Source organism: Augochlora pura, chromosome 7 (genome assembly GCF_028453695.1).
Source record: "Augochlora pura isolate Apur16 chromosome 7, APUR_v2.2.1, whole genome shotgun sequence".
Lineage (NCBI taxonomy): Eukaryota > Metazoa > Arthropoda > Insecta > Hymenoptera > Halictidae > Augochlora > Augochlora pura.
Genome location: NC_135778.1, coordinates 17,285,149 through 17,297,334, shown reverse-complemented (window position 1 = coordinate 17,297,334; position 12,186 = coordinate 17,285,149). Strand labels below are relative to the sequence as shown.

General features: G+C 37.3%; 3 protein-coding genes across 5 annotated transcripts; 1 reads left to right on the top strand and 2 right to left on the bottom strand.

Annotated features, from left to right (window-relative positions):
• Nucleotides 1-1,525: 1,525 nt before the first annotated feature.
• Nucleotides 1,526-3,398, top strand: Mrpl38 (mitochondrial ribosomal protein L38). Its single transcript, XM_078187957.1, has 6 exons — nucleotides 1,526-1,882; nucleotides 1,944-2,096; nucleotides 2,169-2,496; nucleotides 2,580-2,738; nucleotides 2,819-2,955; nucleotides 3,046-3,398. The coding sequence occupies exons 1-6, from the start codon at nucleotides 1,744-1,746 to the stop codon at nucleotides 3,336-3,338; spliced, it is 1,209 nt and encodes a 402-aa protein (XP_078044083.1). The 5' UTR covers nucleotides 1,526-1,743; the 3' UTR covers nucleotides 3,339-3,398.
• LOC144473765 (uncharacterized) lies at nucleotides 3,087-7,033 on the bottom strand. Of its 2 annotated transcripts, none has more exons than XM_078187953.1 (11): nucleotides 6,897-7,033; nucleotides 6,624-6,767; nucleotides 6,348-6,535; nucleotides 6,187-6,291; nucleotides 5,085-5,258; nucleotides 4,776-5,024; nucleotides 4,491-4,636; nucleotides 4,287-4,433; nucleotides 3,818-4,092; nucleotides 3,590-3,757; nucleotides 3,087-3,519 (listed from the first exon to the last, which is right to left on the bottom strand). In XM_078187953.1, exons 2-11 carry the CDS (start codon nucleotides 6,712-6,714, stop codon nucleotides 3,416-3,418), a joined length of 1,647 nt encoding a protein of 548 aa, XP_078044079.1. In that variant the 5' UTR covers nucleotides 6,715-6,767; nucleotides 6,897-7,033; the 3' UTR covers nucleotides 3,087-3,415. The 2 variants fall into 2 exon arrangements, with proteins under 2 accessions (XP_078044079.1, XP_078044078.1); XM_078187952.1 differs by having other exon boundaries at nucleotides 6,852-6,944.
• On the bottom strand, nucleotides 6,818-11,873 carry Hig (locomotion-related protein hikaru genki). Of its 2 annotated transcripts, none has more exons than XM_078187955.1 (11): nucleotides 11,746-11,873; nucleotides 11,323-11,643; nucleotides 10,411-10,493; nucleotides 10,176-10,338; nucleotides 9,234-9,416; nucleotides 8,848-8,982; nucleotides 8,604-8,747; nucleotides 8,333-8,545; nucleotides 8,035-8,244; nucleotides 7,869-7,957; nucleotides 6,818-7,796 (listed from the first exon to the last, which is right to left on the bottom strand). In XM_078187955.1, exons 2-11 carry the CDS (start codon nucleotides 11,450-11,452, stop codon nucleotides 7,680-7,682), a joined length of 1,467 nt encoding a protein of 488 aa, XP_078044081.1. In that variant the 5' UTR covers nucleotides 11,453-11,643; nucleotides 11,746-11,873; the 3' UTR covers nucleotides 6,818-7,679. The 2 variants fall into 2 exon arrangements, with proteins under 2 accessions (XP_078044081.1, XP_078044082.1); XM_078187956.1 differs by having other exon boundaries at nucleotides 9,234-9,407; nucleotides 11,746-11,871.
• Nucleotides 11,874-12,186: the final 313 nt, after the last annotated feature.

Below are 12,186 nucleotides of genomic sequence, written 5' to 3'. Positions count from 1 at the left end.
TGATAATTGTTGTACTAAAAGATAAGTTGATGTTGATCTTATAGAAGTAGTAATTTATGTTTTTCCAGTTCTAAATTGATCTTTTTGCAAATTACAGTAATGGATCCTACTTCTGCACACCTCCGGGCCGCAGCTCGGTCTGTTAACAAGGGTCCTTATAGAAATTTTCTGTACTTTGTTTGATTGGCGATTTATTGCCGAGACAGTGTAGCCCTCGCAGTCAAAGAAAAAACGGAATAAGTCACACCGACGAACGGTGGAGCTTGCCTCATTCTACTGTGCTTGCGATGGTACTCTTTTCTTGATCCATTCAGTTAGCACGCCATCTGAGGCACGCGGCACGAAATTCGATTTTTAAAAAAGCTTCAAATAATAAAATCTGTTATCTCATTGGATTCTCGGAAACGTATTTGCGGAGTCTATTTAAATAGACCCCGCAATAATTATAAATATAATTATCGATTTCGAATTCGTTATGCAACAATCGAAGTTTCTTCCAATCTACAAGTGATTGGAAATCGAAAATTACATCGACTGCTCAAGTCTCACCACGTGGAGGTTGCTGTGACATAACACTGGAAAGAGAATCAGAATAACACCAGAATTAATTAACACTTTAATAACTAACATTTTAATAAACCACACGTCAACGATATATCAATATTTTTTTCAATTCATAATTAATCTTCATAAAAAGAACATGTATATGCAAAAAGAGGAATAATTTATTTATTAGTTTAACAATCTCATAATAAATACTTTTTTAAATCATACGTGTTGAATAGGAATATTTGAATCATATAAGAATATGAACAAAAATATATGATTTCGATAAAAAACAAATTATGATTTTGAAATTTGAACAATTGATTGCGAACAAAATTTTTTTTTCGACGTTATATTTGTTTTTTATCAAACAATATAACTTTTATCTGAGAATTTGTTTTCATAGGTTCACAAATAATTAAGATAGATAGATATATTTATATTTAAAGAATATTATTTTGTCAGGGATCCGAAGGACATCTAAGAGGCCATTATGTTGAATTTTTTAAACTAACGACTAAGCGATGAAACATATAAAAGTGGATTAGTAACAATAAAGAATATAAAAGTAGTAGGTGTGAATCTTATCAATGAATATAATAACTCATTAAAGCAAAATAAAAATAATACACAATTCATTTCATAAGTATTAAAAAATTATCAGTAACGTTGATTTGTGAAAACATTGAGAACATATTTATGTCAAAGTACGTTGAACAGTCTTCGCAAATACACTGGACGCGACAGATTTTATTTACTTGAATTTGAATTTCACGACACGTGTCCAAGATTGCGCGCCAATCGAATGAATGCGCAGAAATAGTGAGTTTGAAATAGTCAAATACGGCAAAGTAAGCCAAGCTAGGTTTCCGACCTATGTGCACACCACGCATAGAATCTGATGAATATCATTCTGTTCCTCTCCATCATATCTCGTTCTCTTTCTAAAGTACTTGCGCAAAGCTAGATGTGCAGTAAAATGGTAGGGATGTGCGAGCCAGCTTAAGGAGCACGAAAAGTACGCAAAAGTAGAACCCATTACTGTACATAGTTCATTTGTGTACTACAGTTGTCGATACATCCAACCTTTTCATTAAAATCTGACATTATAAGTAGATATTGTATGATATTTTATCACAAAAAGTATTAGTGATTATGTGTTTATATTTTGTTACATTCGTTTAAAATTATTAAACTATGGCAACGAGGTTGTTCCGAATTTTTTCAAATGATTTTCCTCCGCCTTTGAAAACTTGTATCATACAATTTCGATATGGACATCATTTACGAGGAAAACCGCCGACTATTGCTCGGAACTTAGAACAACGCCTTGCGAGTAAGAAAAATACAACATGATAATCGCTATATAAATTATATTCTAATAATTTTTCTTTCAGTACTTAACCAAACGGACCCATCAATAACATTTAAAGTAGATATTGGTTTCTCCGTTCCGAGAGTGCCGAAAGATGTAATACAAACTTGGCTGGCTGAGAAAAAATCTGTCGGAACAGATCCGGAAATAGAGAAGCAAGCAAGAAATAAATTGTGTAAGTCGAACTTTTTCCCTAGGTTTTTCATTGTTGAATCTAAAATGACAAAATTATTTTTATTTTCTATAGTATTTGTCGATATGGACATAGTAAAAGAGATATGGACCAAAACAATTGCTCCTAATTCCATATATAGACTTGGAGAGCATTACGGTATTTTCCAAGATTTATTCGGAGATGCATATTTCAAACCTGTTGTACCCTTAGAGATAAGCTATAAAATTAAAGATGATACATTTGTCAGAGTTTACACGGGTAATGTTATAAAACCTAATGAAGCACACGAATCCCCAAGTGTTAGTTATTCGGCGAACGAAGACACTCTGTGGACCTTGATTATGAGTACACCTGATGGCAACTTGCAGAATTCAAAGAACGAGTATTGCCATTGGTTTTTGTAAGTATATAATAAATGATATCGATATAAACAGTTGTAGTTAATTTACAATAGAGTCCTGATGGTTCTAATGATAATTGCAGGGGAAACATTCCTGGAAATAAAGTGGAACAGGGAGAACAAATATTGGATTACATGAAACCCATTCCATCAAGAGGAATTGGATATTATCGTTACATATTTGTCCTTTACAAGCAAAATAAGCGTTTAGAGTATGCAAAATATAAAAAGGCTCAGCCATGGTAAATAATGAATTTTTAAGAAAAATTTACAACATATTTGATACTTGATGCACACCATAATTTACATTTTATTTATATAGTTTACAGTTGGAAGAACGCAATTGGAATACATTAAAATTTTATCGAAAGCATCAAGACAATCTTACACCTGCTGGTTTAGCATTTTTCCAGAGTGATTGGGATCATACAGTAACAGAATTTTATCATTCGTCGTTAGGTGAGTATATTTAATGAAATTTCTTTGATTAATTTAAATCACAGTTGTTTACAAACGAATCTAAGACCCACCATAATTCTTTTTTCATAGATGCGAAGGAACCGATATTTGAGTACAACTTCCCAAAATCATATGTCAAACCACAGAAATGGTTCCCATTGAAAGAACCATTCAATCTTTATTTAGATCATTACAGGGATCGCAAAGAAACTATGAAGCATTTTCTATTGAGAAAGTTGAAAAATGTTCATCCTTTTAGAGAACCAAAACCACCTTTGAAGTATCCAAATGCTATACCTATCGAGCATAGTGTACCTTCATGGTTAAAACTAGCAATAAAAAAGGAACGTCTCGGTTGGGGGCGAGTCAACGATATGAAGTAATAATCTTCTCTTTGTCAATAGGCTTTTGTAAATAAATTGTTGGCAAATACTATTCAAAAATCAATGCGTGAATTTAATTATTCTAGTCGTGTATAAACTTCAACAGTTTGTCTACTTCTTAGTTTGATATCAGCTCTTGTTAATACCGTAGAATCGATTGCTTCATGTTCAACGATGAAACCTGCAAATTTAATTTATTAAATACCATTTCAAAATAAAAAAATCTACTTCGTTTAATCATTGAAATCAACCTGTAGTTTCTGCTTGGTCGGTTTTAAATTTCAGTTTCGAATTATAGTTTGAAACATAAGTTTGATACAAATCTTTTGCCCTGTCGTCTCTATCCTTATCAAATTCAAAGTTACTCATTCCAAACAGTGCTCCTACTTTTCGACTCACGGTAGATAGCAAAGTTAAACCTGGAAAGCAAATATATGATGCAAGATTTTTATTTAAACACGGAAATTGTAAACCTTTACCCTCCGTTTCAACTTTTTCCATTGCTGGCAAAACCGATTCCAGATCTTCTGTGTCTATATCCTTGTCTTCTTTCGACGACTTCTCAACTTGTTTCTTCGGTGCTCCTCTAACAGCTCCTTTTCTCACACAGACAAGCATAGCTACCATATTTTGTAACGCTGCTCGTATGTCCATTAACAACTCGCCACGATCTTTTCTTACCTTTCTTTGTTCGATTTGTCGCTGTTTTTGCATCGCGATTTGGCCTAGTAAAGCGTCTCTGTCTACATTATATCTGTAGACGAACAATATCATCCACTATGATTAGAATATTAGATACTCGAAAAAGTTGCATTCGAAACAGTAATAACCATCAGAATGTTAAGCCTATAGATATTTGTAAATACATTATAAAAACAAGAATCTACCATAACTTCCTCCTGCACCAAAAAATGCACTTGTTGAATAGTAATTGTACAGGTCACTTACACTTCCACATGAGCGACGGTAGCATGCTCAATTTTGGAAAGATTAGCTAAAGCTTCATTCTTTTGAGTCAACAGTAAAGCACGTTCTTTCACATTATGGTTGAATTGTTCAAGCAAACGCTGTCGTTGTTTCATTTGATCTTCAAGCCTATGATAAATATTATCAATATTATACGTATCTAGCAACTGCTGTTAGCCCTGGTACCTTGATAGTAACTCTCGATAGGATCGCACCAACAGCGATTCTTGAACTTTCTGAAAGATTGCTTCCAGGGATTTAATCTGCTTCTCCAATGCTCCGTTTGCAGTCATCGAAGCTCGCCCAACATCCATGGTGAACATTGTTTCACTCTTTCATGACACACACAACAGATACTGTGATTTTTAACCAAGTGGATATTGGAATAAAAATAACTGCGTTGTTTGTAATTCATGATTTTCTCTCGTTTAGGTATTCTTCCGTTCATGTTCGGCTATCATCGCCGCTTACCTCGGTTCGTATCAAGGATTGCGCATATGACCATAAATCTTCAACTTGGCTGCGAACAAGTATTAAAGTGCGTTCCCGTTCCTTCATATTGCTCCAAACTTTTCTCGCAAGAATTTTGCATTTCTCTTCAATGTCAGCAGCTTCTTCGAGCGCTAGTTGCCCCATTATTGTTGCCCTAACTATCAGCTTGCATTGCCTTCGTTGATCTTGTTTTAATATATCTAATACGGCGTCGTGTCGCACTGTGTCCTACTTGAAACAGGTGTTCTCTAATTACTGTAAAAATGTCCTTAACGAAGGTAATAATACCTGTTTTAAGATTTCAAGCATACAACTGTACGTTAAATTTATTGCTCTTGCTGCGTTTTGCTTCGCTACAGCCAATTGATACCGGGCTATTAGCTGTTGTTGTACACTTTCCGTGTGAGTCCATGTCATGTCTTGTTCTTCCTTATACGTTTCGGATAATGTTGCGTGAGCCAACTGCATCATACGTCCATTCAAATATAATTTTAGTTAAAAACTAGAATGTTGTACTTTCGAACAATTTGAAAGCCTCAAAAAATTGAAGTACGTAAAATTGACGATAGTTTCACTCCTCGTAGCACCAGCTCGGAGCTGACGGGCTGAAACGATATTCTGTGGGTACAGAAATGTCTTTACCTTTTCTCTATATTTCTGGAAAACCCTAAAAGACTCACTTACCAATTCAATTGACTATTCATACATACTATATATTACATACTATAGGACTGATGCATAGCATCATTACAGGTAATGTAAGAACAATAATGATATAAATTTGAGCTACTGGTTCGTGAGTTATTTAATTTTTCAAAAGATACTTTCCCGCGAGTATCGGAACACTATCGCCGCACAGCTATAGACACTCGAACTAAATCTACCGCATATGCACAAGGCGGTCACCAAAAACCATTAATTATCACATAATTAGCATAAAAGTTGGCATCAAAATTAACTAAGCAAACAGAATTGTTCAAGAAACTTTACTCTATATAGTGTGAGAGGAATTTATTTATTGTAAAAACCAAAGAGAATAGATGATTCTTGCCACTTTGCTATATAGTAATATGGAAAATTTGGCTCAAACCAATTGTTGGGCAGTAATGGCATATTTTATGACAGAATCTCAAAGTTCCGTTTTGAAATCCTTATGCTATTAAAGTTATGTGGTATTAACTGAGCTCTGAACAGCGCCAATTAGCCTGATGCCAAAACACTCAAACTGTTAGTCAAAATTATCTACAAATAATACGTTACATTCTTCTGTATATTTCTATACCCTCAAAATATATTTTTTAACTCGGAATTGACGTTTTTAAATTAATGATGTTCTGGTTTCGAACATATTGGACAAGCGATATTCTACTGTATGTATTATGAACATCACCTGCAACTCAAAGCAAAGCTTCATTTTGTTCTTTTTCTGGTAACGAAGTTTATCCAGCCGACGTCGCCTTAGATTGTTATCCTCATAGATAGTTGAACAGGTGTGCTGTAAATCGAATCAACTGTACATTTAGTCCTTAAAGTTTGAATTGTGAAACAAACCTCTACTTCATGACCAAGGCATTTCAACTGCAAATCTTTGTGACCATGAAGCACTTTATACGCTTGAGTTTTGGAATCACTGACGAGGTCTTGGTATTTTTTTACATCTTCTCGAAAGGTATTCAATTGCCATGAAATTTTTTTCTTCAACTTTGCGGCATCTTGCAGTCGCAACTTTTTTTCGCGACCTTTACGGTCAGAGGATAGTACATCGAGATAAATAGAAATTGATTGTAAAGATCATCACTATTAAGGTTTTATGTCATAATTACTAACCGTATAATTTCAAAATTCCACGATATTGTTCAAGTTTATCTTTTGTGGACCACCTACTGTCTTTGTAGATTTCGATGCGTCTGGTGAACATTTTCTTGATACCGAATGATTTATATTACAATTTAATACGATATAAAACTGAGCCTGGAAATGGCGCAACCAAAATATTTTATTAATGTATTTAAAAACTAATATTCTTAGAGAATAACTCAACTTTATTTTACATACAAAGATGTATATATCATGTATAAGGAGAAAGTCGCGAAAACCTACGTGCTTCTAAAGGTTAGAAACAGTCATCAAATAACCTATGCGTATCGCATTCACTTATTGCATTTATACGGAGGTGTAAGCGCACCTCTGGCTCTCTCGCGCGCTCTTTCTTCCTTTCTTCTCTATCTTTCTCTTTGTCTGTCACATACACACGCGCACATGCACCGCCATTTACCCGCCTTTTGTTCTTTGTTTATTAAGCTCATTCTTCGACTATTTTCATACGAAACAAATGTATTAGTTTCGTTCTTTACGCATATGGTGACATACGAGACGACGCGTGTAGCGGCGACAAAACTAATTCGTTTTCCTATCGTCTACTTGTTACTCAAAACAAAAATAAAGCGAAAGGAAAAGGTAATTCTAAACGAGACAGTTTTGTCGCTAATTGTCACCAGTTCACAGACGATCAAACAACGACATTTCGCTAAGAAAATATCGTATCAGGTGGTTATATTTGCAAAGCAAATATCGTGCACCAATTTTGTCCGACATCTTTTCCGCTAATGAAATTTCGGTACCAAACGGAAAGATGATAAAAGAAAACGCGCTGAACGATGTTAAGAAAGTCAGAGACCATATGGTTGATATGTATTATATCTTGCGGATTCGATACAACATACGTGTCTTATCCGAAGAATAACGATTGACTTTACGATCGACGAGGCTAGATTGCGCGTAGGCAGATGGCAATACCGCACAACAAAACGTGTAGCGCCAATTTCGAGCGTGTATGTATGAAATATTTCTCATCATGAAAATAAATTGATCGACTTTATCCAATTAAACATCTTTGTACGATCTACAAGGAGGCGGCGGAGCGCTCCATATGCCGTTTTCCCTACAAGTTGGTCTCCTAACGGGTTCCAGCGGTGTTACGTATCCTGGTGAGCAGGTCACCTGGGAAAAATAGTAACTGATTAATTAAATATATCAGAAGACTAGCACTGACATTTCAAAGTATAACATTACCTGTATATTATCACCAGGTTTGTACCAAAACTTGAGGGGTGCGATTCGTCCGTGCGGTGGATCGCCTGGATAAGGACATCTCACCTTGCCTGGAAATCAATACGAAATGTCTAGTGTACACACATCAGTCCGCAAGAGGAACGTAGTAACAAAAGATGAAACTTACAAATTGGTGACGTGTGGGACCACGTCCCATTTTCAGTGCATATTATGGATGCCTCACCGATAAGTTGATGGCCTGGTAAACAGGCATATCTGACGAGAGCACCGACTTTGTGTATTCGACCACGATGCTGTTTCCTGCCAGAATTGTGACGGTGACTTTGCTCAATGATACGACCGCTTTTCGGTATCGATGGTGATGGGCAGGTAATTACTACAGAATGATTGTTCCTCGTTAACGATCAAAGACACAGAATTATATGCAATAGAACAGAATACGCAATAAAAGTGTAGTTAATTACCGGTACAAATCGGTACATCTCCACTCCACGAGCCATCCTCCTCGCAATTTATAGCATCAGATCCCACGAGTTTGTGGCCCCACATGCAAGTGAACAATGCCCTGCCGCCGAAACTATTATTGTACTCGATAAGTTGCAACCGAGAGTCGTTGAGCGCGTCCAAAGGCGGACACTCAATCAGCGTGCATCGTGGCATGTCAGCGGACCATTTGCCTAACAACGGTAATGGTATCATAGCAAGAAGTCAGGACATTATTAGTGAATTTCTTACCATTGTATTGACACGTTATGCCTGGGGCACCTTCTAGTCTGTATCCAATGGGGCATTCGAACACTGCACCGTGTCCCATCCGCGCACCTTCGATTTTCCCAAACAGCGGTGGTTCCGGTAAGCTCAGGACCGGGCATTGAACATCTGCAAATCGGTGTGCAAAAATGTATCTTTCCGTTAACCATCGTGTTTATTTATCTTTCCTCGAAGAAAAAAAAAACAGCTGTGAAACTCGATCACTTACCAACAACGTGAACACGGATGGAGTTGGACAATCCGCGGGGTGTGGAACACGTGTACGTACCAGAATCTTGAGCTTTCGCATAATATATCGATAGCCGGTACTTCCAGTCCCTTTCGCGAGCTGCGATCGCCCATCCTGCAGCGAATGGAAACCGCTACAACGCAACGTTCGTTGGTTTTCCCATGCAATTTCTACGTGATCGACATTGTGTTTTTCAAACGGTCTATTATTGAAAAAAACGAGGCATTCAACTATGCATATTGGCAGTAACTACCGCGCTTTCATAGGTTCTGAATCTCGTTCATTAAAACATAAACTCGAGTTTACGATTGAGTTTCCGGTTGCGAACCTCGATCTCACAATATCGAACGCTAGGAACTACTCACCAGTTAAGTACTGGCGAAATGTAGAGGTCCAGGTCCATTCCGGGTTACCAAGTTTTCTAGCGAAAAGGCACTCCAAGTGAAGAATGCTTCCTGGAAAGACCGCGAGGGTACCGGACGGTTCTACGGCTGCTGAACCAGCTGGGAGCCCGAACACGATTGTAGGTGGTACGTCCTCTGTTTCTCCTCGAACAGTCATCAGAGGAGAATAACTAAACACAAGTATCGGCCTCGTCTCCATCAGGAGAACTTGATTCTTACAAGAGAATATACCGAAGTGATACACGCTAATTTTAATAAAACTTTGGAAAAGTGGTTTCTTAAAAAGATATTTGACACGTTCTTTTTATCGGCCTTCGTTCGCATTTAAAACAAACAACCCCCAAACTTGTTGGTCAAAACTATATTTGGCCAAATTTTCGAAAACCATTAGAGTTAGAAGTACAATTCAAATTGTGTTTTTAATAAGAAATCCAGCTGCTGTAACCGAGTTTCAATATCTATATTTGTATGAGACGTCTATTAAAATATTCCACTATTTTTGTTGGTTTTTCATTTAAATGTTAATGCATAAAATAGAATTTTTAGCTTAGCATCGTAAAAATTGTTATTATTATTTTAAAGTTTTGGTATTTTTTGTAATACTAAAGTCTTAGATGTGAACAAGTCAATAATTAGAGACAGTGCAGTGTCCGAGATATTCTACCAAATATGATTTTTACACCCAAAAATTTGGAGACTGTTTACACTCATCAAATGTGAAAGAGAACTAATAGAGATGAATATGTATCAAATATTTTTCCAAAAACTACCTTTTCCCAAAGTTTAATCAAAATCGGCATGTATCACTTCGGTATGTTCCCTTGTTAGTGAATCAGGCGGACGTCGATCGTGTTAATCAAACAGATCGATCTTCAAAAAGAAACTGCCTCTCGAGTTACTCACCGGTATAATTCGCAATCGCTGTTGTAGGAACGCAGGAAGGTACTGTTCCGTTCCAGCTAGCATTGCGACAATGTAGCAGGGAATCGCCGATCAGTTTGTATTTACCAAGTTCCCTGCACCGAACGGTCACTCGTTCCTCGTGTGGTACTGTTATTCTATCCACCTGAAGGCAGATCGATGTTTTTACAGATATACTGACACTCTGCTTCTTTTCTTTTCAAATTACGATACGCACCGATACCGTTACGTTTTTGTAAGTAACGATCAAGAGCGGATGCAGACCTTCGAGTTTGCAACTCTGCTGGAGTCCATCCGTATCTGGAAGTTCATAATCTTTTCGCTCATGTATCCCATATTGGAATCGAAATTATGAAAAAAGGTTTCATTATTTTGCACTGGCTTTGTTTCTATGTTAATATTATAAAATTTGTTTCTGTTATAAATTTTGCACGCGTACGTCAGCCAACAATCATACCAATAACTATTGCCATCATTACATCTGTATTTTCAACATGCGCGCGCTTAGGCAATATAAACTAAAAAGGAAACCAATGCATAGAATTGCTTTATTAAATGCTACCGCATATGTTTATCAAAACAAGTCTCGCTCGTCATTCATGCGAATAATCTTACGAATCCACGTTCATTGAGTCGCGCATGCCCGGCGCCGTTGTGCCAAACGGTCGATAGGGTGTCTAGTATCTAACCGTTTTGAAAAGCGCCCAGACATATCGTCATCGATCCATTTCGGACCCTTGAGAACACATTAAACATTGTCGCAAGGATCACATTTAACAATGACTAAGGCAACGAGTCAAGTTTTCTTCGACTACCTTTTTTTTTGTTCCATGCAACATATCTATAAGTTTGTATGCTGATTTCATTGGTAACGGAGTTATGAATTTAGCGATTACCAAACAAATAAATCTCGATACCGCGTCGATTATCTGTTCTCGATTGTTACATTTCGTTTCGCGTATATTTCGTTCGAAGCGCAACATACGGAAAGTCCATTGCGGTTCGCAAGGGGTAGACCGAATCCATTCTTGATGGCGAACGCCTATGTTACCGCAGAACACCACCCCCGAAACGTAAAAACGTGAAAGGAAAATGTAAGAGAAAAAATTAGTAAATGCATGAAACGCACCTGTTTGACCCGCTTCGCAAAATCCAATAGTTATACCGAGCAAAAGAACAAACCATCCCGCTGTAGCCGACGGGACCGTACGAAAGACGCTGTCGAATAATTTCCTTCGTCTTTCCTTCTCGATGGACATACTGTTTATCTTCGCACATCAGAGCAAAACTCAGTTCCAGCTAGCACACCGGAATGTTGTTTCGATGCTGTTCGCGCACCGAAAGTAGGATGAATTTTCATGCGTCGGTGTGTCGGTCACCTTTAATTTCGACATGTCGTTTCATAAGCACAATAAACCGCGCGTTACCGGTCGTCAAACGCCCGAGAACACTGCAAAACGAACAATTGAATCAATCGGGAACGTATCCATGGGGAGATCGAACGTCGGGTTCGACAAGCGGAACAAACGTATATGTATACATATATACGTACGTGCCGCGCAAACGGCGCCCAATCACCCAACGATCAACGGCAAGAGCAATGTCCCCACTAACTTTATCCCTAACGTTCCTAAACGACACGTACCGCCACCGCCACCGCCGCCACCACTGCCGCCATGGCCACCGCTACTATCACCACCGTTTCTACCACTATCGATGATCGTTAAAATGAAATTCGGGTAAAACAACATATATATTACGGTAGTTTCTATCTTTGAGATTTTTCTTAAAAGGCTGTAGACGATTATTTGATACGCATTATTTGTTACTTTTTGTTATATATATTATATCAATTCTTTTGCATTTAAAACAGTATACCTAAAATTCGATTACTTTTATTCTCATTTATTCACAATTTTTCTTCCGAAAATGAAGACGTATGTGCAGCATAAATAAATGTCTTAACACATTGTTGATCAGTCACGAGTTAACT

What these genes read in the sequence shown, in the direction of transcription:
- Mrpl38 (XM_078187957.1), top strand. Translation starts at nt 1,744, where the DNA reads ATGGCAACGAGGTTGTTCCGAATTTTTTCAAATGATTTTCCTCCGCCT. An exon ending in CTTAGAACAACGCCTTGCGA is followed by an intron (nt 1,883 to 1,943) that starts GTAAGAAAAATA and finishes TTTTTCTTTCAG; the next exon opens with TACTTAACCAAACGGACCCA. An exon ending in GCAAGCAAGAAATAAATTGT is followed by an intron (nt 2,097 to 2,168) that starts GTAAGTCGAACT and finishes TATTTTCTATAG; the next exon opens with TATTTGTCGATATGGACATA.
- LOC144473765 (XM_078187953.1), bottom strand. Translation starts at nt 6,714, where the DNA reads ATGTTCACCAGACGCATCGAAATCTACAAAGACAGTAGGTGGTCCACA. An exon ending in ACCGTCGCTCATGTGGAAGT is followed by an intron (nt 4,093 to 4,286) that starts GTAAGTGACCTG and finishes GTTCGTCTACAG; the next exon opens with ATATAATGTAGACAGAGACG. An exon ending in CGACCAAGCAGAAACTACAG is followed by an intron (nt 3,520 to 3,589) that starts GTTGATTTCAAT and finishes TTAAATTTGCAG; the next exon opens with GTTTCATCGTTGAACATGAA.
- Hig (XM_078187955.1), bottom strand. Translation starts at nt 11,452, where the DNA reads ATGTCCATCGAGAAGGAAAGACGAAGGAAATTATTCGACAGCGTCTTT. An exon ending in AGCGATTGCGAATTATACCG is followed by an intron (nt 9,417 to 10,175) that starts GTGAGTAACTCG and finishes TGACTGTTCGAG; the next exon opens with GAGAAACAGAGGACGTACCA. An exon ending in ATTTCGCCAGTACTTAACTG is followed by an intron (nt 8,983 to 9,233) that starts GTGAGTAGTTCC and finishes CATTCGCTGCAG; the next exon opens with GATGGGCGATCGCAGCTCGC.